At 45.8% G+C, this 23844-nt stretch overlaps 2 protein-coding genes across 7 annotated transcripts in view; both read left to right on the forward strand.

Annotated features, from left to right (window-relative positions):
* Positions 1-8663, forward strand: part of SFMBT1 (Scm like with four mbt domains 1) — a 132574-nt gene extending 123911 nt beyond the window's left edge. For 4 of the 6 annotated variants that reach the window (XM_060161600.1, XM_060161599.1, XM_060161603.1 and 1 more), the window contains 4 exons: positions 226-404; positions 585-830; positions 1694-1822; positions 2934-3604. In XM_060161600.1, the coding sequence (XP_060017583.1) occupies positions 226-404; positions 585-830; positions 1694-1822; positions 2934-3074 (695 nt within the window). In that variant the 3' untranslated portion in view covers positions 3075-3604. Of the gene's footprint in view, positions 1-225; positions 405-584; positions 831-1693; positions 1823-2933; positions 3605-8494 lie in introns of those variants that run through there. The other 2 variants (XR_009542768.1, XM_060161601.1) reach the window with 2 other exon arrangements.
* Positions 8664-10832: 2169 nt separating this feature from the next.
* Positions 10833-23844, forward strand: part of STIMATE (STIM activating enhancer) — a 55830-nt gene continuing 42818 nt past the window's right edge. Inside the window, exon 1 of the mRNA XM_060161638.1 lies at positions 10833-11103. Within this exon, the coding sequence (XP_060017621.1) occupies positions 10944-11103 (160 nt within the window). The 5' untranslated portion in view covers positions 10833-10943. The remainder of the gene's footprint in view (positions 11104-23844) is intronic.

The following is a 23844-nucleotide window of genomic DNA, read 5'->3' on the forward strand; positions in this document are numbered from 1 at the left end:
TATTCTGTATCTTGTTAGGGGGAGGATTATTCAGGTTTATGCATTTGTCAGTTACTAATCAAACTGTATATTCAGAATCTATAGTCAAGATTATTCCATTGTATGGAATTTAACCTTAATCAAATACACTGTACCCATGTTGTGCTATGCTAGTGGAATCTCTTGTGGTTTGAGGTACACAAAAATAATGAAGCTACTTCATTTTTCTTTGTCATTCACATTTAGCACACTACTATGGAAAGAAGAAAAATAAAAGAATTGGGAGGCCACCTGGTGGGCATAGTAACTTAGCATGTGCCCTGAAAAAAGCGAGTAAGAGGAGAAAGAGGCGAAAAAATGTTTTTGTTCATAAGAAGAAACGCTCCTCTGCATCTGTTGATAATACCCCAGCGGGCTCTCCCCAGGTACGAGATCTATGATGTACCTGTAATGTCTAGAAGCCAAGAGATCCCTGGTTTACAATACAGACAGAAGGAATACCTGCAGGTCTTTCTATTTGGATCTCCGGCCAATGGAAGATGGTCTCGTGGTCCAGGAACTGATTTGTCCTGAATTTCAATGAGACTTCTCTCCTTGTCCTCTAGGGAAGTGGAGGTGAAGATGAGGATGACCCAGATGAAGGGGATGATGATTCCCTAAGTGAGGGCAGTACATCTGAGCAACAGGATGAGCTACAGGAAGAGTCAGAAATGTCAGAAAAAAAATCATGCTCCTCCTCTCCCACCCAAAGTGAGATATCCACATCACTGCCTCCAGACAGACAGAGAAGAAAAAGAGAGCTTCGCACTTTTTCATTTTCTGATGATGAGAATAAACCTCCTTCACCAAAGGTACCCGTTTTAAAACTACAGTCTTTTTTTCTCTCTTGACAATTTCCCTCTAGAATCTAACCGTTAATGATGTTGCTGTTACACTTATTTCACTATGGCTTCAGTTGAATTTCCTGGGTCTTTTTTAAAAACATCCCAAATTCAGTGATTTACTTGCATTTCAAGGATTATTTGGAGATCAACTACTTATCAGGAGGAAAGTCTCTCTCAGAATGGCTGCTTGTTTTAAGTTAAAAAAAGTTTCATTGGTAGTTTATTAGTAACTTGTCATTTAGTTTAGGGAAAGCTGCCTTTTGATATTTTTCATAATATATATGGTTTTGTAGTAATAAATTATCTTTTTGGTTCTGATTAAACCATTTTGTTTGGTAGATTCATACATGCGTATTAACACATACATGCATTATAAGAATGGCAGTTAAGTTAGCGTTTTAAAACTGGATTGCTTTTTAAATATAGTCTGTGAACATAAGTGGTTAAAAACGATTTCTCCTGATAATTTAGTTAAGCCTTCTCTTATTGGAAATACCAGCCCATCTACTTCTGCACCCTGCCAGAGAGTGACCTGAAATAAACCAAGGAACAAGTGGAAGATTTTAAAACTATTCTTCTCTGTTAAATTGTCCAAATTATTTGTGCTGAAACTTTGAGATGAATTCTTGTCTGTTAATATTTCTTATTATAAAAGACAAACATTTCCTGATTAGCTAGTGTGTGTGGACCTTTGCCATCCTTGCTGGGAGAAATCATGTCCTAAAACCACTTTAAATCCTGCCTTAAAGGGTTATGACTTTATGTAGAGACTTTCTTAGAATGAAATAGCTCTAACACCATTTGGTTTGCTTTTGTTGTGGGGAATGAAGGAAATAAGGATTGAAGTTTCTGAAAGGCTTCACCTGGACAGTAACCCCCTGAAGTGGAGTGTGGCGGATGTTGTGCGGTTCATCAGATCCACCGACTGTGCTCCGCTAGCAAGAATATTCCTAGACCAGGTAATCACAAAGACCTTGAGGTTTTAGTAATGTATCTCTTTAGCAGAGGTCTGTGGAGGTAATAGCAATTTATTTACAAGTCTAAGGAAAAATATTTCTATCCAAAAAAAAAAAAAAATTATTTCCCTTCTCCAGAGTAGAACTATGATAAAAAGTTACTTATCTGACTGCCTCCATAGTTGAAGCAGATTATTATTGCATTCTCATTTTTCCTAAGAGTTTGTTTCCATTCCCTATTAAATAGCTTAAAATTACGCATGCTATACTTAATTATCCTCCTCTTTTCCAAAATAACGATCTGCTTGTTTTAAAAAATAATTAACATCTATAATGTGTTAGGCTCTAACAGAAATAGTCTGTGGCCTTAAATATTGAAATAAATTTTGTTTTGATAATTGAGGAGATTCAAAACTGAACATCTTTGAAAAGCTGGTCAGGCTTTTATGAATGTTACAGAGTAGGAAAACATTGCAGTTTATAGGTAATATTTTCTTTCAGATTTAGAAAGAGTCCTCTAAAAAGAGATTTCTTCTGGCACATTTAGTTGCCGGTTACTGTTAGGCTAGTTAATTTACCGGATTTCTACAGAGCAGAATGGATTCTTACCCTTGGTAAAACTTTTATTACACATTCTGTTTTTTTTAAATTTATTTGGCTGTGTTGGGTCTTAGTTGCGGCATGCAGGCTTCTGTCTAGTTGCGGCACACGGGCTCTCTAGTTGTGACAGACAGGCTCAGTAGTTGTGGCACACGGGCTGCAGAGCGTGTGGGCTCAGTAGTTGCAGTGCCTAGGCTTAGTTGCCCCACAGCATGTGAGATCTTAGTTCCCCGACCAGGGATTGAACCCACATCCCCTTCATTGGAAGGCAGATTCTTAACCACTGGACTACGAGGGAAGTCCCCTTTATTACTAATTCTGAAGATTGATTAGTATGGAGGACTATGAGAGGCATTTAAAAGGAAGTGTGTGATACTTATTTAAAGGGAAAAAGTGATGAAAGGAAAAGCACAGGGACTTTTGATTTTGACAAAGCGAAGTGAACCAGGGCTGTAATGGTCGAGCTGCCACTCATATGCACATCACAGATGATTTGTATTTTATGCTTTAACAGGAAATTGATGGGCAGGCCCTGTTGCTCCTTACCCTTCCCACCGTTCAAGAGTGCATGGACTTAAAACTGGGCCCTGCCATCAAACTTTGCCATCACATAGAGAGGATCAAGTTTGCTTTTTATGAACAGTTTGCCAACTGAGAAGGACAACCAAAGTGAGCTGTATCTTTGAAGCACAAATGCAGCAAATCCTTCGCCCTGCTCTACAAGTGGAGCTGAAATAGTCCTGGGGCTCTGGGCCCTGCAGGTGTCGGCTTGCTCTCTTTGCACTTTCAGGGAAGGAGGACCCACACTGAGTAAGCAAAAACTGCACAGAAGTGGCTCTCCTGCCAGTGAAAATGTGGGCATCTCTTGTTCAGCAGATTGCAGTTTAAAAAAAATAAAGGTTGTGAAGAAAAGACTCCTATAGAAGAATAAGCATTTCCACTGGTGTGGCCTGAAAACGAAGAATAATCTAGGTTGCTGGAAAGCACCCTTTTGGTTTTCTTTTTGTTCTTTCTGTTCCTTCCCATTGTAGATTGAACTTTGTTCTCTGCTTTCTCTTTCTTGGAAAGAGAGAACATAGCTTTAAGTCAGCACTGATTTGGGACTGTGCCTAAGGCACATCAGTGCTTCATTGTCATTGTGTTTTTTAAGGTTTTTTAAATTAAAACAGTTCATTTTGGGGATGATTATGTGGCTCTAGGGTTTTGAATGTACAGTCACACTTTGATCCATTTTAAAATCTATTCTTAGGAGTTCCTTTGTTTACTACCTCTGTTGATAATTGAGCTTATAGCCATGTATGAGGTTGTTTTAATGATACCATTTTTAAGCTACATGAACACTAAAACTATGACAGAGTTGGAGGGAAAAAAAACACTGTTTGCTTTCTTAAAAATAATGTGTGGCACTTAACACCAATTCCTTAACTGACTGATCTAAGAACTCTACTGTCATTGTTCTGCATCTTGACCCAGGTTGGGCTGCCTGTTTCAAGTAGTTCAAAGATTGTTGCTATTTCAGTTGAATTGCTTTCTCCCTGTTAGTTCTCAGAGGGACTTCAGAGGCTTTTATTTTGTGTTTACTTTTCTCTATAGTTGTTTGTCTTTCATTTTGAGAGTCCTCACTTTGGGTAAAAATCAGTAGGTGTTCCCTGGACCCACAGTAAAGCCCATTTCCCCATCTTTCTCGGTGTCTCCAGGCAGATAGTGTAGAAGCACAACAGAGAAAATAAGTTTTAGGAGGGGTGATGCAGAGCATGGCATTTCCGTCACAGTATGTCGTCAGTGGCTGGATAAAGATTGAGAGATGGTTAAGGATTCTAGAAACGTCTTTGCCTAGTCACGTTTACTCTTTCTTTGGTTAAACCTTTAAATTGAATGTATTCTACGGTCAATTCCCACTCAACAACTCAAGTTTCCTTTTAGGTGTTTCTTTTGACCCAGCTCAAGTTGGTATTAAACAGGCAAATTTTCACTTATGATTGCACTGTTAGCTATTATAGAATAATAGCATTTGCTGTACTGTTCCAACCATGTGGAATGAGGAAAGATACATAGGTTGCTTCCTTTAAATGGTTTGCTTTGCTGAGTGTGTGTGTGTGTGTGTGTGTGTGTGTGTGTGTGTGTGTGTGTGTGTTTTAATTATCCTAGTTACCTGCAAATATATAACCTAATCATTCCTCTTCAAGATTTGAAAATGTTTTAAAACTACAAACTGGGTAAATTCTAAACAGCTATACAAATATAAGGTAATTTTATTACAAATTTAAACTGATTGTGATTTTTTCCTTTTCTTCCCCCGCTGCCCCACGTGTTTTTATGGACCTTGGCAAACATTTGTAATCTGAATCTTCTCTTCATTGGATAATTTATGAACCACCTTAACTCAGGCCCTCCAACCAAACCATATATTAAAGCATCAACTCTTTGCTTAGGTTACTACCAGATATACCTGGAAAGACGCTTCATTTAAGTAGAAGTTAATATGTTTGAACTTATCGGAGATATAGTTTTTAAAGTTTTGATTCATTCTATGCCCCTGGAAGAGAAGCATATATATGATGCTTGGGAACAGTTAGCATTAAGTAGATAGAGTTTCGGCGGGAGGGGGGTGGGGGTGGGGATGGGGGAGGCGGGTATCTTGCATAATAAAATTTCCTGAGAGCTCAGCAGTCAAGGCACTAAGGCAAAGAGTTCCTTGAAGAAGATCAATGAAACAAAAAAAGTCTGGAACTAATTAACATTGTTGTCTTATTTAGGAAAATGAGATTTTCTATAAGAGAGAATTTACCAAATGCAACAGTGAATATGCTACATTGTCTCTCTCTTGACTTCTTCAGAAACCATAGAATTTAAAACACCTCCCTTCACAGGTGAGGGGGCAAAGCCCCTGCAAGATGAAACACATGGCCCTAAGTAGTAGTCTCTGATCAGGTAGAGTCGGGCCCCAGCCAGCTTGTCTATTTATGCCATGATTATTCAAGCTCAGCTTTCTCCCAGAGAGAAGCTGACTCTAAATTAGACAAGTAAGTAGGGTTTCCTACTTACTATTCCTACCTACTTCCTATTTTTTGCATTCTCATACCAAGATAATAGTTTATCCGGCAACTACATTAAAGAAGTATTATATACCCCCAGTCCCTATCCCTGGCTGTCACAGGAGAGAGGATAATTATTTGGGAATTTGGCACGGGGCTTTTTTTTTTATTTTTTAAGTATAAAATTTAGGCTCCATTTGCCTCATAATGTGGCTGGGGCTGGACTGGCCAGCAGTGACAGTCTGATTGTCGTGATTCTAAAACATATATTAAGCCTGATAACAGCTCACCATGTTGGGGTAAAATGTTTGTTATGTTGCAATAGGTATATGAACTTTGGTTTTTAAAGATACCAACCTCTTAAATCTGTGCGAGGTACATTATGAGGGACTGCATTTGTCTAAATTTCACCTTCAGCTGGCTCCATAGCCTCCCTAAGGTCAGAAAGTTTTCCAGGATCCATTTTTGATCCTGAATTGACAAGCTTGGAAACAGGTGAATGGATTGTATCATGCTCCTGGACCTTGAAGTTGACTGACCAATATAAGCCTATTATTGTAGTGTTGGTGTGTTAGGGAAACCTTTTACTGCATGCGAAGATTTGCTGTGACATTTTGACTGTATTTTGTGGGCTTCTGGGGACTGTGCTGTTTTCATTTGTAAACCACCTCCATTCCTCTCCGTTGAAGCAGAACTGTGGTGGCTAATGCAGGAAATGCATTAATGGGAGCTTTCGTCCTATCTGCCTTTCTTTAGCGTTGTAGGTGGCTCCCAGCATCTACATTATAGATATAAGAGGTCAGGGAAGGATAGTTACCAACCTCTGGAAGGGATGGGCTTCTTCAGTAAATATTTATTGAATTACGATAGAGGCAGTCATAGAAAACCAGTTCAGAACTTGACCTTTATATGCTCCTTCTCCTGGAAGTAAAATTTTTTTCACTGTGAGAGAGAGGGCATTGGACCAAAGCTTCCTGAGGACTTGAATACATTTTACTTGTTCTCTTGTACCAATTCAGTCACTAATACCATAACTGAATACAGAGTAAAAGCTTTAGGAGGCCTCAGGTTGGATAGTACTCAGAACCATCCCCTCCCCCAAGCCAGAAAGTATTTCTGAGGCACACACAGAACATCAGGGAACTGTAGGTAAGATTTAACTAAATGGGGACATTGGGAAAACTATCATAGGCACTTCTGTTTACTTGGTGCCTATCACCAAAGACATTTATTTAAGACACCATGTGCTGGTTTGATTGATGCCCACAGATACTCTGAGAGAGCTGTTAGGAGCATAGCCTCGGCAGTGGAAACACACACTAAGTTTGAACTTTGGTCCTGTATATTGGGGATGTTTTGTGTGTGTGTGTGTGTGTGTGTGTGTGTGTGTAAAAGTTCAAAAGTGTTCCGTGTTATCAGTTGGCCTTTTGAAGATGAAGGAGAAGGGAGCACTAGCAAATGGAGTATAAGTCTCAGTAGGGACTGGGTACCCCTTTAAAAATTTGAATGTCTTTGGTCTTGGGTCCACCCAAAGTAACCATGTGTCATGGTCATCGTGCTGGCTCGGAAACCCTGTAGGACAGAGCCTCCTGAAAAACCAAAAGGAAATCAATCACTTTCATGCACGTATAACTCTTCCTTGATTTTATTCACTTTACAATGTTTTGCTAGTGAATTTTGATGATTCCCTCCCATTGTGTCAGGATGTATATGCTTTGGAAATTTGAATTTATCTAAATAAGTCACCTATGGACTTGGAGTTTTGGCAGGAGAGTTCTAAACTCCAAGCCCAGTCCAAATGGATCTGGTTCCAAGCCTGCTCACCTGGGATCTCCTCTGTACTTGTACCAGATTTCACAGGTAGTTCTGTTTCTGAGGGCAGCCTTAGGGGTGAAGGTGGTGGGCCATAAGTGCACTGGAGATCGATTTTCTTCGTTCTAGGGTTTCAGAAGTCTTAGATTTTTGCAAGAACCAGCAGAACCAGGAGTGGGGGTTGGAGGAATGGAGAAGTAGGCCTAAAACTCCATTCCTTTATGTCTTTTCTGACCTGACACACCATTTGGGTCTGTTCTGGTACCGTGGCCTATCGCAAAGGACTGTCTTAAAGGGAAACAAACCACAGCCTTGCTGGACATGTCTTTAACTCCAGCAGTAATGGAGTTAAAGCCGTGGGAGGCAGGGGTCTCCGACTATTTCTGGAGGCAAAGGATAACACTGGCTAGTGACATGAAGCTACCATTGCTAATAGGTGTGCCTGTTCTCAGGATGCGTGGGAACTCAGTCCTACGGGTTTCTACGTGTTTTCGTTTATCTAACTGCATGCCTAACTTGGCAGAGTGGATGTGAGCGTGAGCAAATAGTGTTGAAAGGATGAAGGTAGGCTCTTGGGGCAAATCAAGTCACAAAGCAGATGACTGAGGGAGGTTACAAAGTTTAGACAAAATTAAAACTTATCTCCTTTTGCAAGAAGTCTCTAGGGAAGTGTACTTTGAATGTTTCTCTTGAGATTTTTAAGTGCTCATTTTTTTTCTCTTCCGTTTTTTTTTTTTTGTTTTTTTTTTTGCTGTTGACTATTCTCTGAAGACAATCAGAGGCCTGCCAGTGTGGGACTCCTGGCTGGTTCCAGCACTGTCCTTAGGCCCTTTTCTAATACTAACTCATTGGAACTGATGCACTTTAATGTATGTTGTCCTTTTTTTTTTTTTTAAGCTGCTTGTTTGGAACAAAATGAAATGCATATTGCGTTGTATCCTTCCTGCTTACTGTTTTTCTCTTAATTTTAAAAGTTATGCATTGAGGATAAAGTATACTTAAGGAGAAATATGCACAAGAATACCTATTAAAATAACTCCCATCAAGTTTGATGGTATAACTTCAAGGGATTAAAAAATAACTATTTTGGATGAATATTTTGCGTGGGTTTTTTTTTTTTTGGTTTGTAAATAAGAGTGTATATAAACGTGTGGTATGTTATGACAGTTTTAAGTGGTCGTGAGAAAATTAAAACAGGTCTTAAGATATATTTAACTTCCTTTGACAGCAAAGAAGGCATCTTGACCAGAGTAAATCCTTCAAAACTGTTTCCAGTGGGACCTCAGAGAATCATCTCTGAATGGAGGAGAAAGTTCCTTCCTCCTTCAATAAAATTAACCTTTCCAGAATTCTCCCCCCATCCTTCTGTCTGATCCTTTCCCCTCTGGATCTGGGTACTTTTTTTTTTTTTTTTTTTTTTTTTTTGCGGTACACGGGCCTCTCACTGTTGTGGCCTCTCCCGTTGCGGAGCACAGGCTCCGGATGCGCAGGCTTAGCGGCCATGGCTCACAGGCCCAGCCGCTCCGCGGCATGTGGGATCTTCCCGGACCGGGGCACGAACCCGCATCCCCTGCATCGGCAGGCGGACTCTCAACCACTGCGCCACCAGGGAAGCCCTGGGTACTTTTTAATTGCCGTTCAGAAAAGGTAGGAAGAGCAGAACTTCCCATAGTGAGCTTGCTCCTGGCACCGAGGACTCTGCCCCGATCGCTGAAGACTGCTTCTTGTTCTTTACATTTGCCTTGGCACAGCAGCGACGGGCCTTAGGGTTCCTCCACATCTGGATGTGCAGAGCACTACTTTGTCAAAAAAATTCATTTTTCAGCTCTGTGTGCAATTTTCCTTGAGCTGTGTCTTCAAGCAATTAATAATCTCCTTATGCCCAACTACAATCTCTTCGGCTTTAAGGACACATCCTATTGTTTGGTTCTCTCTAAACGTGGACTGTAACTGTTGAGCATACATACCCATAAGGGACCTTCTTAGACTTAAAGACGGTAATGTAGTTTTTCCTTACCTGTTATTTTCTTAACCTGATTTTCTGTATTTTCCCATGGTCAATACTTGTGGAGAGTTTTTAATTTTATAAATTAAAAATCAATTTAATTTAAAAAGCATTTTGTTGCATGCTCTCTGTGCCAGGCACTATGTTGGATTCAAGGCTGAGAGAAAATCAGTTCCTGCCCTCAGGAGGCTTACACTCAGCTGGGAGAGAGAGGTGTGTACAGCCGTCTAATTTAGCAGTCTGAAAAGTTCTAGTGGAGCAGCACACACAAGGTAATGTGGATGCACAGTGGGGACAGGGGTGTCAGGCAGGCCTTCAAGCATGAGTAGCAGTTCATGGAGCAGGGAAAAGGGAACAGTATTCCATGCAGCTAGAATGCCATGTAAAGGCACAGAGGTGTGGAAGTGCATTGTAAGAGAAGGGCTGGAGAATTGGCTCTAGGGAGCCAGTAGCATTTGTGTTCTCCAGATAATCAAGTTAATATTCCTGTTAACCAAGAAAGCTTTTGGATATCATTGAACCTTTTATGTAATTGGAATTTCTTGACGGCTATCTTTAGGGGAACTTTCCCTAGGTTTGGTATTTATTGTTCAACAAGTGTACCCCAGTGTCTACTAGAATAATACTGTGTGTACACTGGCATTAAGTGGATGCAGTCCTGGTCAGGGACCTGAGAGCACCAACAAGAGGTGTCGGGAGAAAAGCCAGAGGCAGCTCAGAGGGTAGGTGACAGAATGGGGACTAAAGGCCCTAGTAGAGGAAGGGAGCAGGTTCTGAGGAGTCAGAAAGGGTTGAGTGGGAATAAATGTGAGTGTGTGTGGAGGGAGGCCCTGGAGACTGACAAATACCAACAACTTGATTTTCTTTTATGAATCGCATTCAATATGAACAAGATGGGGTTACATCCACATGTTTACAGCATATACCCTGTATATTTTTAAATGAAGGCAGTTGGATTGAAATGACCATTTAAATTACGTTTATGGGAGGAAAAGTCGATTCGGGGCCTGAATGATGAATCTAAGACAAGCCTTTGGCTAGGATACTGGTACTAACAAGGAAAGTACAAGGACACCGAAGGTCTGGGTTGGAAAGAATATGCTTGTGTGCGGAGTCAGATTGTTTTCCTCCACGACCTGCCTCAGAATAATCCAGCCTGCTTGCCGAAAATGCAGATTGTTGGCCACCGTCTCAAAACAACTGAATCGGAATCTGGGGGTGGAATCCAGAAGTATTTTTTCATAAATTCTTCAGGGGTTTATCTTAGAGGGAAAAAAAAAATTTCGTCACAGATCTTCCCTGCTCCTGCCCTCCCGACCTGGAGCTCGGAGTCCGGGCTTGGGCTCTCAATCCGTTTTGCGCAGCCCAGCTCACCTGGTCTGTCCTACCTGTGGTCAGGATCCAAAACACCGCTCCCTCTCCGGCCGGAGCCCCGCCCCTGGTGGAGGGGGAGAGTAGGAGCGGCCAAGGCCCGCCCCCACGCTGGGCCTGGCCAATCAGGCGCTGCGGTCTCAGACGTCGCGTTACGCGCGGCGCCGAGTCGGCCGCGGGGCGGAGGTACCGGCTCCCGGCTCAGGCTCCGGGCTCTGGGCTCGGTGGCGAGGGCCCCGCAGGTAGCGAGGCCGGGCGGGCGGCCGGGCGGCGGCGCCCAGCGCCCCTCGCCAGGCCCGCCATGCAGGGTCCTGCCGGGAACTCGAGCCATTCACTGCCGGGTGGGCCGCCTTCCACCGTAGCGTCCGGCGCGGGCCGCTGCGAGAGCGGTGCGCTCATGCACAGTTTCGGCATCTTCCTGCAGGGGCTGCTCGGCGTCGTGGCCTTCAGCACGTTGATGCGTGAGTCCGGGACCCCCGCCCTCCTGAAGCCCTGCGCCGCGAGCCTCGGGCCCACCGGCCTCGGGGACCCTCCTGCCTGAGGAGTTCAGGCCTTAGGGACACGGGCCCTTTGGCGAAGGTGCCTTCCTCCCGCGAGCCCAGGCTGGGCATTCCCAGACGAGGGGGAGCTTTGGCCCCGACCCAGGGTCCTGGGTCCCTCGCCTTATCGCGGCAGCTTCTTGTCAGGGGTCACCCCTACTACTCTTCTCCCACCCGCGCACACCTCTCTTCTGAGATGCCCCCCTGCAACCGTGTCATCGCAAATTAAAGCTACCCTACTTAACAGCCTACGGCCATGACCCCCGGAAGGTATATTCTTTTCTGCCCCCTTTTAAAGGCTCTTCTTAGCCTCCCCTTCGCCCCCAGTCTGATACTGAGCTTTTTTCTTCACCTTCACTTCAGGATTTACTATATCCCGTTCGCATATAAATCCTGCCACCTTGCAATACCTGGCTTATTAGGCCGTGCAGTCCGTTCCCAGGACTACTTCCCCCGGCCCCGGCCCTTCACCCTCAGCTTAATTTTCTGTTTTGGTTGGAGCCGGACCCACCCAGAGTGCCTTCTTCCCCGCATCTCCTTTTTCCTCTCCTTTTCCTGAACAGGCTCACCTGTTCCATCTCTGCCCCAACCGTTCCTAATTAAGTTGCATCTCAAGTCTCCCCTGGCTGTTCCCTTTCCCAGCCCATTTTGTTTATATTTCAGGTATCCTTCCTTTCCGTGAGACTTGGGCAACTTAGGAGCTTAGTGGAGAAGCAGACTCAGAGGGTCTGAGGAGGTCTTAGAATTCCTGTGCTAAGTCATCAGGGGCCCTTCCTTGAGAGCTTCATAATGGGGAAGAAAGCCCCAGATAGCCCTTCTGGAAAACCAGAAGTTCCAACGTGTTGTCATGTGTGCTACGTGTTGAGGGGTTATGTTTTCTTAGTGTACATCCTTCCTTTTATTAAAGTGACAAGAGACCTAGTAGCTCTGTGATTGCATTTCGGGGAAAGGAAGAGTTATAACTACTTTGACAGAGGTGTTACTTCCAAAATGACTTGTTCTCAAAATTTCCCCACTGTGCTCACGTGGGCAGAATGGGAAGTTGCTGCAGAAGGTATGCTCCTTGGCATCTGGGAAGGATCCTGCAGCTGTGTGTGTGCTTCTTGTAGGGTCCAGTTGCTGGAGTTGCAGCTTTGCTTGTTTATGATGTGTGGCTTATTTGGGTGAATTCTCCCAAGCTTTAGGGAACCTTGAAGAGGCTATTCTTGGACACCACTTTTTTTCTGGTTGCCTGGCCTTCGTAAGTCTTGCAACAAGTCCCAGACTGTATATGTTTGCTACTTTTTCTCTCTTTTTTAGTCTCTACTTGCCTTGCTGTTTTCCCTGCTGAACAAATACCCACTTGTTCCCACAGTAATAATTTGTGATGACTTAGCGAAAATCAGCTTCTGACTTGGGTGCATGAACTGTATGTCTGTATGTTCGAGACATTGTGCATGGGTCTGCACTCCCCTCCCCACGTTTCTCTCCTCCAGCTGGCCTTCCTTTCTCCCTAAAGGAACTCCAGGCTTAGGTTTTATGTTGTTCCCTGACCTAAGATTTCTTAGCATAGCCCTGGCTATTTTCATGGGTTTGATTGGTGCTGATGGCCCCACTAATTCCCTGGGGTTTGATACTTGTGATTCAGAGAGGGAGATGTGATTATGACAGGCGGAGTTGCTCACAGCTGAGAAGTGTGCTGGGTTGAATGTGTTCAGAGTGATGGTGCTGGCTCTGCGAGTCTTCAGGGACACAGTCACTTCTTAATCTTCACTGTGAGCACAAGTGCAAATCCCGCCGTGGTTGGTATATTCCGTATGCAAAGGTGGAACTAGGAAGTGGTTTCTTGCTCAGTGTAAGGCTAGATGTGGAGGGAGCTTGTGGCATTGGGTAGTAGGTCCTGGGACAGTGATGAGTAGGGGTGATGGGGGGAAGAGTTGGAAAGGCTAGAGCCGTGTCTGCCCTGAATACAGGCATGGACATGGATCGAGAGCCCTATTCTCCCACCTAGAAGCAGACAGCAGCCCAAGGGGAGTCCCACTGATCGAGACCCAGTCAGGGAAGTACCTTTCTTCTCTTTAACTTGTTGGTTCTATTAAAATAGAACTGTGGGGCTTTTCCATTTTGCAGGGCTGGGAAGAGGAGGAAATCTCTTAGGAACTGCTTTACATTTTGAAACGGACTTTATTGGGGAAAACGAAAGGGGGTGGAGGTGGTCTCAAGGAATTGCTCCTGCAATCTGCTTGGCTGTCTTCCTGGTCACAGTGCCTGTTCCTCAGTCTGGCAGAGCTGCTGTCAGGAGTGCCAGGCTCCCATGAAAAGACTGCTCACCTTGCAGCCCTTGAGGGAGGTCTGGGTTCGTTAAGATGAGGCCACTCCATCCTTTATCAATTCCATCATTGGTTTCTTCAAGCATATTTTTTCTCTCTCCCTCTCTTTTTTTTTTTTTAATTGACTGTGCTGCGTAGCATGCGGGATCTTAGTTCCCTGACCAGGGGTCGAACCCGTGCCCCCCTGCAGTGGAAGCACGGAGTCTCATCCACTGGACCACCAGGGAAGTTCCCAAGCACATTTTAAATACCAGTCATCTCTCCTGAGCAGTTGAAACTAACAGTCCCTCTCCTCTTTGGAGTCACAGTCTTTCCCGTTCCGGTGCTTTCCTCCTCCAGGGCAATGGGCTCGGACACTTCTGACAACTCCCCAGTTCTCGGGGCAGGCACTATTCCGTTTTCCTGTTGGACCAGCTCTGTTGTATAGGATGGACCCATTTCTCTGCCAGACAGGCTGTGTGGTATTTTTCATCACTTCACATCCTGATTTCAGTGAATCCTCAGACCACTGTTTTTATGTTTCTTTTTCTACCCAGAAAATTACTTTTTCTCCATTTACAGGTTGCTGTGTTTTTTACCTAGAAGTAAGGGTTACCTGGAGGAAGACCCTCTTATATCTCAGGAGAGGATTTTGATTCTCACGGGGATTTCTCATCCTGGTGCTCGGCTCACTGTGTGGGGATTTCCAGACGTCTCTGGCCAGGCAGTTGAGAGTTGGTGTGCCTGTTGATCTATATAGCTGATTCTTTAAGCTGCATAAACATATAAGCCGCCATCTGCTGGCATGTCCCAGTGTCAGCATCGCCTTGTTCAGGGGGTGAACTTTCCGGAGGCTTCTGCTAAGGTACCCTGTGTGTCCAAGGAAAGCCATACAAACTCAGAGGCAAGCTTTTAAAGGGCCTTCCCGCTCTAGGTTTTCTGGAGTGTCACTGAAAGTCGTCGGGGGTCTGAGTAGAAGGAAATGCTTTAAACGAGGGACCTTTGTCATGCTCTTCCTGCCGAGCAGCTTGTTTTGGTGGCTTTATCTGTAGTCTGTGACTCAGTGAAGTCACAGCACAGCAGAGCTGAGCAGTCCTGGAGCTGCCCTGTGTGTTCCAGTACAGGGCAGTGGCCCAGCCATCAGCGAAAGGTCAGTATTGGCCAGTGTGTGTGTTGGCATTAGGGGTATATTTACTCTCAGGACTTGTAAATGCAAAGCAGACTCAAGCCTCCTTCACCATGCACCATCAGAGTCCTGGGCTGAAGTGTAGACAGAATTGGCTTTTTAACAAAACAAGCATTTTGAGAGCTTGGATAAATCTACCTGCCTATTTTCATGTTACAGATTTGGGGACTATCCAACTGAGAGAAGGTGTCATTGTTTTATGAGGACACTGATGGTGCTGAGAAATGATAGCATTTTTCCTGAGGCCCAAAGTAACATCACAGACTAGTCTACCCAGCTTTGAAATCTTTTTTTTTTTTGCGGTATGCAGGCCTCTCACTGTTGTAACCTCTCCCGTTGCAGAGCACAGGCTCCAGACACGCAGGCTCAGCGGCCATGGCTCACGGGCCCAGCCGCTCCGCGGCATGTGGGATCTTCCCAGACCGGGGCACGAACCTGTGTCCCCTGCATCGGCAGGCGGACTCTCAACCACTGCGCCACCAGGGAAGCCCCCCAGCTTTGAAACCTTAATCTCAAATGAGTCCCTGCTGTTCTGGCGCGTGGTGAACTGGCCTCCCTTTGTGTTCTGTACAGACATAGGCATGTTGGGACAACCTTTCCTGGGATCACCTGTCCCCACGCCATCCTAATTTTTATCTTAAAAAATGTCAGGTGTACAGAAAAGATGAAAATAATACAATGAATGCCTATCTGCCCTCCACCTCGATTCAGAAATTGTTCACCTTTTGCCACATTTACTTTATCTCTTTATACTTTTTTATTTTGGCTGACCCATTTGAAGGTAAGTTGCAACCAGCATGACACTTTATCCCTGAAAACTTCAGTTGAGTCTCCTAAGGATAAGAATAGTTGTCTACATAACCACAGTTTCTTTTCTTTTTTTTAATGAATTTATTTTTTATTTGTTATTTTTTGGTTATGTTGGCTCTTCGTTGCTGCGCGCGGGCTTTCTCTAGTTGTAGCGAGCGGGGGCTACTTCTCCTTGCGGTGCTCAGGCTTCTTGTTGCAGTGACTTCTCTTGTTGTGGAGCACGGGCTCTAGACATGCGGGCTTCAGTAGTTGTGGCTTGCGGGGTCTAGACGCGCAGGTTCAGTAGTTTTGGCACGTGGGCTTAGTTGTTCTGCGGCATGTGGGATCTTCCCGGACTAGGGCTGGAACCCGTGTCCCCTGCATTGGCAGGTGGACTGTTAACCATTGCACAACCAGGGAAGTCCCCATAACCACAGTTTCATGATCACACCTAAGAAAATGTATAACCCTGCAATATCACTTAATATCTAATATTCACACTTCCCCTAACATCACAGGTCTCTTATAGCTGGAGTTTTTTAAAAACTATGATCTAATAAAGGTCCACACTTTGCACCTGGTTATGTTTTTAAGTCACTTTCACCCTAAAAGAATCTCCCCTGCACACACACACACACACACACACACACACACACACACACACGAGTTTTTTTTGGTTTTTGTTGTTGTTTACTGACATTGCCTTTGGAAGAGTCCTGGCCAGTTGTTGTGGACGGTGCCCCACCTTCAGGAGTTGTCTGGGTGTTACCTTGTTGCGGTTTTTGGGCGTTTCATGGACCCCTATGTTTCCTGAGTTGGTCTGGAGGAGCCATTAGATTGCGATAACCTTTTTTACAGCGAGAACACTGCGTGAGCAGTGTTGCGTGCTTCATGTTACACAGCACCAGGTGGCACGTGACATCAGTCCCACTGTTAGTGATAAGGTCAGTTACTGGGCAGAGAGGGCACGTCTCCAGCTCTCTCCCTTATAGGGTACATTTTCCCCTTTGCAGTTAATACATTCTCTCTCTGGTGGTAATACTTTGAGATCTTGTGAATATCCTGTTTCCCGGTAACTTTTCACTTCTGGTAAAATAACGAAACTCAGTGATGGCTGAAATGGAGCTGGAGCTCATATGTGAAGGTGCCATCTCTGGGCCTGGCACCCATCACACGGTCAATAATGTCGCCTTCCTTTCCTACCCCACCCCGGAGTGCCAGCCAAGGCCCAGGAAGAGCATTCTGTCCCAGGCTGCTGTTGTGCCCACAGGGGAAAGGAGTGCAGCCAACATTAGCATAGAGGCCCGTTAGGGGGTCTTTATTTTCGGAAAGTTTTCGGTTTTCTAAATGCTGATTCATCTGGTAGCATTTATCCATAATGGTGATGGCCTTTATTTATAATAAAACTTCACTAATTTGGAATAAAATCAGGGCAGGAGGGAGTTATCTGAATTAGGGGACAATCTGAGTTGTAATGCATTTTTTGCCTTTTAAATACCTTTGTTTTTCAAGTGTTGCTCTATTGGAACCTATCAACCCCTTTACTGCTTTAATGAGCTGTTTAAAATCCTCTGCAGTTAGTATAGTGTTTGCATGAAGATGAAGTCTCCTCCTGTTGAAGGAGTTTTACAAATGGTTAAAAATAGCAGAATCCCTGGCTCTGGAACCCATCTGACCTGGGTTTCATTTCTGCTTCTGCCGCATACTGCCCTTGAGCAACCCACGTATTTCTTGAAGCTTTGGTTTCCTCCCCAGCAAGATGGGAGTGATGATTTTTCTGGAACTGAGGATTAGAAGGGTGTGTGTAAGGAAGCTGGGTTAGTGTCAGGCACATGTTGGGCCCTCCATAGTAGGAAGGGGGATGTCATCCTCATTGTCATTACAGTATTCACATTCAGAACTCAGTTGAAGAACATCTCACAGGTGCTTGAGTAACTTGTTTTCTGAATTAGGTTAAACATTTCCCTTTCTGTCTTGTTTACTCAACATGTTTACCTTTAGCCCTCTTCTCTTAGACTGCATAATAGTAAAAAAAACTGTAACCCAGACAGTATAGCGATTGCCAATTCCAAGTTAGCAGACACTCAAACCAGGTGGCTTTGGTGTAAGTAATAATCTCTTTCCTTCACCTGACCCTTTCTTGTGTTTTCGCCTACGGAGTCTCATGTGGGCCCTGAGCGGGCAGTGGGTGGACTGGGGCAACCCATTTACAGGTGACGAACCTGCATCCAAGTCCCTGGCTTCAACATACCCAGGTCCTGTGGTAGCAGGTGGTAACACTGGCTGCTGGAGCCCACTTTCCTGCAACTGGCTCTTTACTCAGTCCCTAGTATGCCGGCTCTTGTGCTCAGCACTTGACAGTGCTTCACAGGAACCTGGAAGGGAGGCGTTGTTTTCATTCTGCAAACAAGGACAGTGGGCAGGTGAAGTGTGTAGCACAAGGTCCCGGTTGGTAGGTGCAGAGCTGAGATGTAAGCCGGGTCCCTCAGGCCCCAGTCTCTCTCAGCCACTTCCCCCGATGCCTTTTTTCACCCCTTTCCACGGGTGCACTTATTACTCTCTATCCCTGGCTACTTCACCCCCCCCCCCGCTTTTTTTTTCCTATTTGTATAATTCCGAGTTTCTTTCTTAACGATTCTTCTTTATGTCCAGAGAATTATCTGGAACTTCAGATTATTTTGTGGCTATTGGTAACGTTAAACGTATCAATTTGAAAAGACCTACCAGTCCTTCCATGCATGTTTGAATTCCATCTTAGGTTCACTTTTCTGGCCTTGGCCTTTGTGAAGGTTTGCCCTGGCTGTATGAGGATGGCGAGCCCACCCTGGAGTGAGGTCCAGCCTCTGAGGCGGAGCCTCCCGGAGCTGCAGGGAGGCGTACATGAGTCCATTCTGTAACTCGTGAGGAGGGGTTTCCAGGGCCCTCGGTATTTCAAGTTACCGGCAAGTTTTCACAGAATTTGTTTCCCTGGTGCTATATGATTATAAGGAGCGCAGTTAATAATCTTAAGAGTCAGGGATGGCCCCTAAGAGTTATCCTTTTCTTCTTGTGTACATAGAAGTGGTCCGTGCATCTCTTTTAGATCACTCCACTGCTAGGAAGTTATCCATCTAACCCAGGGTTTTTCAACTTGGCACCATTGACATCTTGGGCCAGATAATTCTTTGTTTTGGGGGGCTGTCCTGCGCATTGTAGGATGTTTAGCAGCATCCCTGGCCTCTACCCACTGGATGCCAGTAGCTCCCCCACCCCTGTTGTGACAACCCAAAGTATCTCCAGACATTGCCCAGTGTCCCTTGGGGGGAAAATCACCCCTGTTAAGACCTACATTTGTTCAGTTTGTAGACTCAGTCACATGCAGACTCTGATGTGAGCTCTAGCAGAATGGATCTGTTAAGGACCTGGGTGCCAAGTGTGGCCTTGACAAAGAAGAGCTGAGACCCAGTCCCCTGTCCCTGAGGGACTCACAGCTGGAGTGGGCTGCGTGCGTGCTGGCAGATCATTCCATTGCAGTGTGAAGAGGGCTGTAGATGTTTGAACAGACTTGAGAGGAGTGATGAGGGATTCTGCCAGGAGACCTTGGGAACCATCTCTGAGGAAGCCCTGCTTGGTCACAATACTGGAGGTGAAGGAGATGTGAGGGGCTCTCGAAACAGAGGGAGTAGTGAGGGCAAAGGTCCAGGTAGGAGATCATAAGCGTGGCCATCCGTTCTGGGGGCTGGAGATAGTGGGGACAGAGGCTCCCAGAAAAAGAGACAGTGTGCTTGGAGGGATTCCAGAGAGCCGCCTTTTTTCAATTTCAGGCCTATTTTCTACAACTTAAAAAGGATGGTGAATTAAGTCAGGTTCTGTGTTTACCTCAGGCTCCTTTTGTTTGTTTGTTTTGTTTTTTGGCCGGGCCACGCAGCATGTGGGATCTTAGTTCCCTGACCAGGGATTGAACACTCGCCCCCTGCAGTGAAAGTGCGGAGTCTTAACCACTGGACCGCCAGGGAAGTCCCTACCTCAGGCTCCTTTTGCATTGTTTCTTTGAGAACCTTTGTTTTAAAGCAGTTTCATCACATTCCTTTTAGACCTCATGGGGTCTCCCAGGGAAGGTCTACTGTTTGTATCTTTGGGGCTGCAGGAAAAGAAAGGGGAACCCAGTGACCTTCTCCCAGCCCCCTAGCCTATTGGCAGTGTGCCTCCTGAGATAGGTGGTGTGATGATGTGGGCAGACCTGCTGGGCCTGCTCAGTGCCAGGCATCGTGTATTAGCCCAGTTAGTCCTCACAGCCACCCTGAGAGGTGGGTGCTAATATTGTCTCCCTCTCATACATAAGGAAACTGAGTCACAGGGAGGTTAAGTAACCTGCCCAAAGTCACACAGCCAGGAAGTGGTAGAGCCAGGCCGTGTGGCTCTGGAGACATTGCTTTTTGCTTTTAGCTAATAAGGGAAGCAGCTCCTTATTTGTAACCGGCTTCTGTTGGCTGTCCACCACACTCCACACAGGTGTAGACAAAGTGGAGATGCTTCCATCCCTGGATTTTTGGTTCAGCCTTGGTTGTGGACAGCTGTTGGGTGTGGTCACAGAGAATAAGCCTGGAAACCTCTAGCCCCTTTGGGGCCCCAGGCTGTGGTGGGGTTGGGCTTTGCTAAAGAACCTCTCCCGTGAGAACTCCAGTCCTCAGCAAGTTCTAGAACTCCTGCACTAGTACCGCAGGGTTGCCAGCCCCTGAAATCGCATGTTTGCCTGTGAGAAAAGGACTTCTCATTTGAGTTACTGCAGCCCCAGCTTATCCGACATGACCCACCCCACCCCCCCACCGTGTTCCCTTTGATTTAGAGCATCCTTTGCATTCTAAAGGGCATCTTGCGCTGTGGTCAGGTTCCACTTGAGCCACTTTGCTAGAGGAGGAAGCAGGAGCTGGCGAGGCTCAGCCTCCCCCAGGGAGAGCGGGGAGGAAGGGTTAGGCTGGGGCGCTCAACCAGTGTTTTCCTTGGCTCTAAAATTTCTTCTAAAGACTTGGTTTCGAGGATTTGTGGCTTTTCCTATCACCAATGAGTGATAGGTGTCAAGAGCTTCATGTTTTTTCTCTGTTCTCTCTCATGGACCAAGTTGTGTGCACAGTAGTTTGGGACACATGCGTTTTTTACACATTTACCTTTCTCAAAAGGCTTTATTTCCCCCCAGCTTGTGTTCTAGTCCGTGGGCTTTTCCAGCCTCTTAAGCTCATCAGTGTTCTTCATGGGCTTTTCCGTTTTCTTTGAAGACATTTTCGCTTAATAACGTGAAAAATGATGCAGAAAGATGACGCAGTGACGACTCCTGGGTTAAATGACACAAGCCGGGCCGCGGTCCTGAGGAAAGAGAGAACAGTGGGAGCGCACACGAGCCTCTTGCCAGCCCCGCGTACGCTGTGTCTTGGCCCCGGCGGCATCAGAGCATGAGAGCAGGTTTTTCTATCTGGGTAGTGAGTTTGGAGCTAAAATATTTGCAGGTGGTTCCATCTAGGCCGTGCATGGAGCGGAGACTCACTCAGCACTCCCTTGAACGGCACGCTGCACACATGCGCTGACCTTCCGGCTGGGATTTTGCTCTTGGGGTTTCCAGACAGCAGGCTTGAGGACTGCAGGTCTGCTGTTTCCACCGCTGCCCCACCCTCAGGCTGGTGACGAGGGCCGGGTGTTGGGGTCCCACAGACACAGTGTAGGGAGACTTAAATGAATGTGTTTATTCTGGCAAGAGCCCTGCTTGTATAATTCTGTCCCCAAATTCTCTGTGAGAAATCTCATCAGTTACTGGCAAAAAAAAAAAAATCATCCAGTTCTGTTACATGAAATTAGAGTAAACAGGAATGTTAAACTGCGTCTCAGTCTGCTTAGCAGATTACATATTGATTTGTTTTTCTCAACATGTGTTAAACTAAATAATTTACTAATACACCAAATAGGTAAAAATCTCCGGGGACACATCCAACAAGCACTGTAGTCTTGCTAAGGACCTGCCTGAGTTCAAGGACCACTGCTGCGGATGGGACAGCATCCTGGGTGCAGCCGTTATACAGTGATCTTGTTCTCCCAGCAGTGGAGGTTCTCGGGCCGGGCCAGCGTGGACAAGGCTCAGGCTGAATTTTGCTCAGCAGTGATGTGAGGCGTGAGGGCAAGGAGAGCTCGGGCCGGGGGGCGTTGTCTGACGCTGTTCAGAGCAGGTGGACCGCTGAACCATACCAGGAGCTCCTGGGTCCTTGCTCCCACTGGCCATGGCTGCCAGTGGTGTTATGCAGCGGGTCCTTCTTTGCCTGGGACTAAGATGGCATCCTGGCATCTTGAAGGACAGCCGGGCTCCTGGACCTGGTGCCCCCATCTTCGTTTCTGAGCTCTTTCTTTGCTACAGACATTCCAGCCACCACAGTCTGCACTGTAGCCCAGGCCAAGGAGAACAGCCATGATACCAGACAGTGGGTTGCAGCAAGATGCCACCTGCTGCTCTTCTTTCAGCCCCAGCACCTGCCAGACCCGTTCCTCCTCCCCTTACCCACAGTCCTCTTTCCCCTAAGTGCTTTTCTCCTCCCACCCCACCTCGCCATATCCTCCGCATCTTCCAAGAAGCACGCTCCCTAACGACCTTAGCCATTACTACTCTCCTTTGAAGTTGAAGGACATACAGTCTGTACTGTACAGGTTAGGCCTCTGCATGGCTCTGCCTCTCGCTGGGCTGGGCTGGGCTGGGCTGGCTTGGCTGCCACGCTGGTGCTGGCGCCCTGGCTTGGTGCTCAAGGCCAAGGCAGAAGCTTGCTCCCTACTGGGAAGCTGCTCAGAGGGAGAGCAACGGGGCTTAGGAGGTGGGGGAACTGAGATCTTTCTCTTCTCTAATCACTACACTCTAATCACTACATAGTTCAGAATTCATTTTCTAAGAACACAGGTGTTCTCTTTTAGAACCATGGTACAATTATTAATGCTCAGGAAGTTTAACATTAACATGTTATTGTCAATCCGCAGTCCATATTCAGATTTCATCAATTGCCTGAGTACTGTCTTCATAGCTATTTTCTCCCGGTCCAGGGTCATACTTTGGATTCAGTTGTCACATCTCTTTAGTCTATAACAGTTCCTCAGCCTTTCATTGTCGTCTTAGCTTTGATGCTTTTGAAGAGTACAGGCCAGTGACTTTGTAGAATGTCCTAGATTGGGTTTGTCTGATGTTTTCTCATGATTACACCCAGGCTGTGTGTTTTTGGTGGGGATGCTGCATAAGTGATGCTGTGCCCTCTTCAGTGTGTCAGACCCTCAGGCACCTGATGTTGGTTTATCCCAGTATTGGTGACATTCTCTGACATCTTGGGTAAGGTGGTTCCTCTGAGTGTCTCCAATGTGAAGGTAACATTTCCCCCTAGTACTTAATAAGTAAATTGTGGGGAGGCATTTTGAGACCATTTAAATGTAGGATCTATTTTCAGTCTTCCTTGTAAAGCCTCTTCTGGGTGGGAGGGCAGAACCACAGGCTCTGAAGGTGCTTTGGCCAGTTTTGGGTCTGGTGACAATACTAGCACTCACATTTGTAGAGTGTTCATTATGTGCCAAGCCCTGTACATGCCTTACCATTTACTTCTAACATTAGCCACGTGAGGTGGGTACTCGTATTACCCTATTTTATACCTGGAGAAACGGAGGCACAGAGAGGTTAATTGAATTGTCTAAGGTTGTGGCAGCCAATAAGTGGGATACTGGAATTCAAACCCGGTGGGTCTCACTCCAGTGCTGGGGCTTTTCACTGCTGTGTGTGCAGTGTTCACATGCAATTCGTGGTGCAGGGACGCTGCTTCTCTAACCTCTGGGTTTCCATGTCCTCTGTGTGTGGAGTTCTTCAACACCATTTGGTTCTCATTGTCCCTCATCGGCTTGGTTTTTCGCTGAGAGCATCAGTGCAGTTATTCTTCTAGGCATGATAGGTGGACTAGGAAAAGCCAAAGGCTTTTCATTTTGAGATTGGAATCCAGTAGGGCATGTCGCTGAAGCTGGAGGCATCTTTCCTATGTGGGTAAATTTAACACTTGAGCCCATGCAAACGTAGATGAAGAGGCTTTTGCCAGAGAAGGGGCCACTGGTATACGACTCACCCTCCTTCTATAAGCAGTTAGAAAAGGGGCCAAAATATTATGAAACAACCGTTTGCAGAAATTGGACAACAGGCAGGTCAGGATCCCTGAGGGAAAAGAAAATAATGAACTGAGCCCTCTGGTCTTCCCCTCAGCTTTCTGCTGGAGGTAGTTTCCAGATCTCAGAGTAGTGAGGCGCAACCCGGAGTCCAGCAGCCTTGCTGAGTTGAGAAGACAAAGTTGAGGAAGCCAGAACAATTGGAAATTTCAGGGACAATATGGAGAAAAAAGGACTACATAGAGGAAAAGCTCAAGACAT

This window comes from Lagenorhynchus albirostris, chromosome 10 (genome assembly GCF_949774975.1).
Source record: "Lagenorhynchus albirostris chromosome 10, mLagAlb1.1, whole genome shotgun sequence".
Taxonomy (NCBI): Eukaryota; Metazoa; Chordata; class Mammalia; order Artiodactyla; family Delphinidae; genus Lagenorhynchus; species Lagenorhynchus albirostris.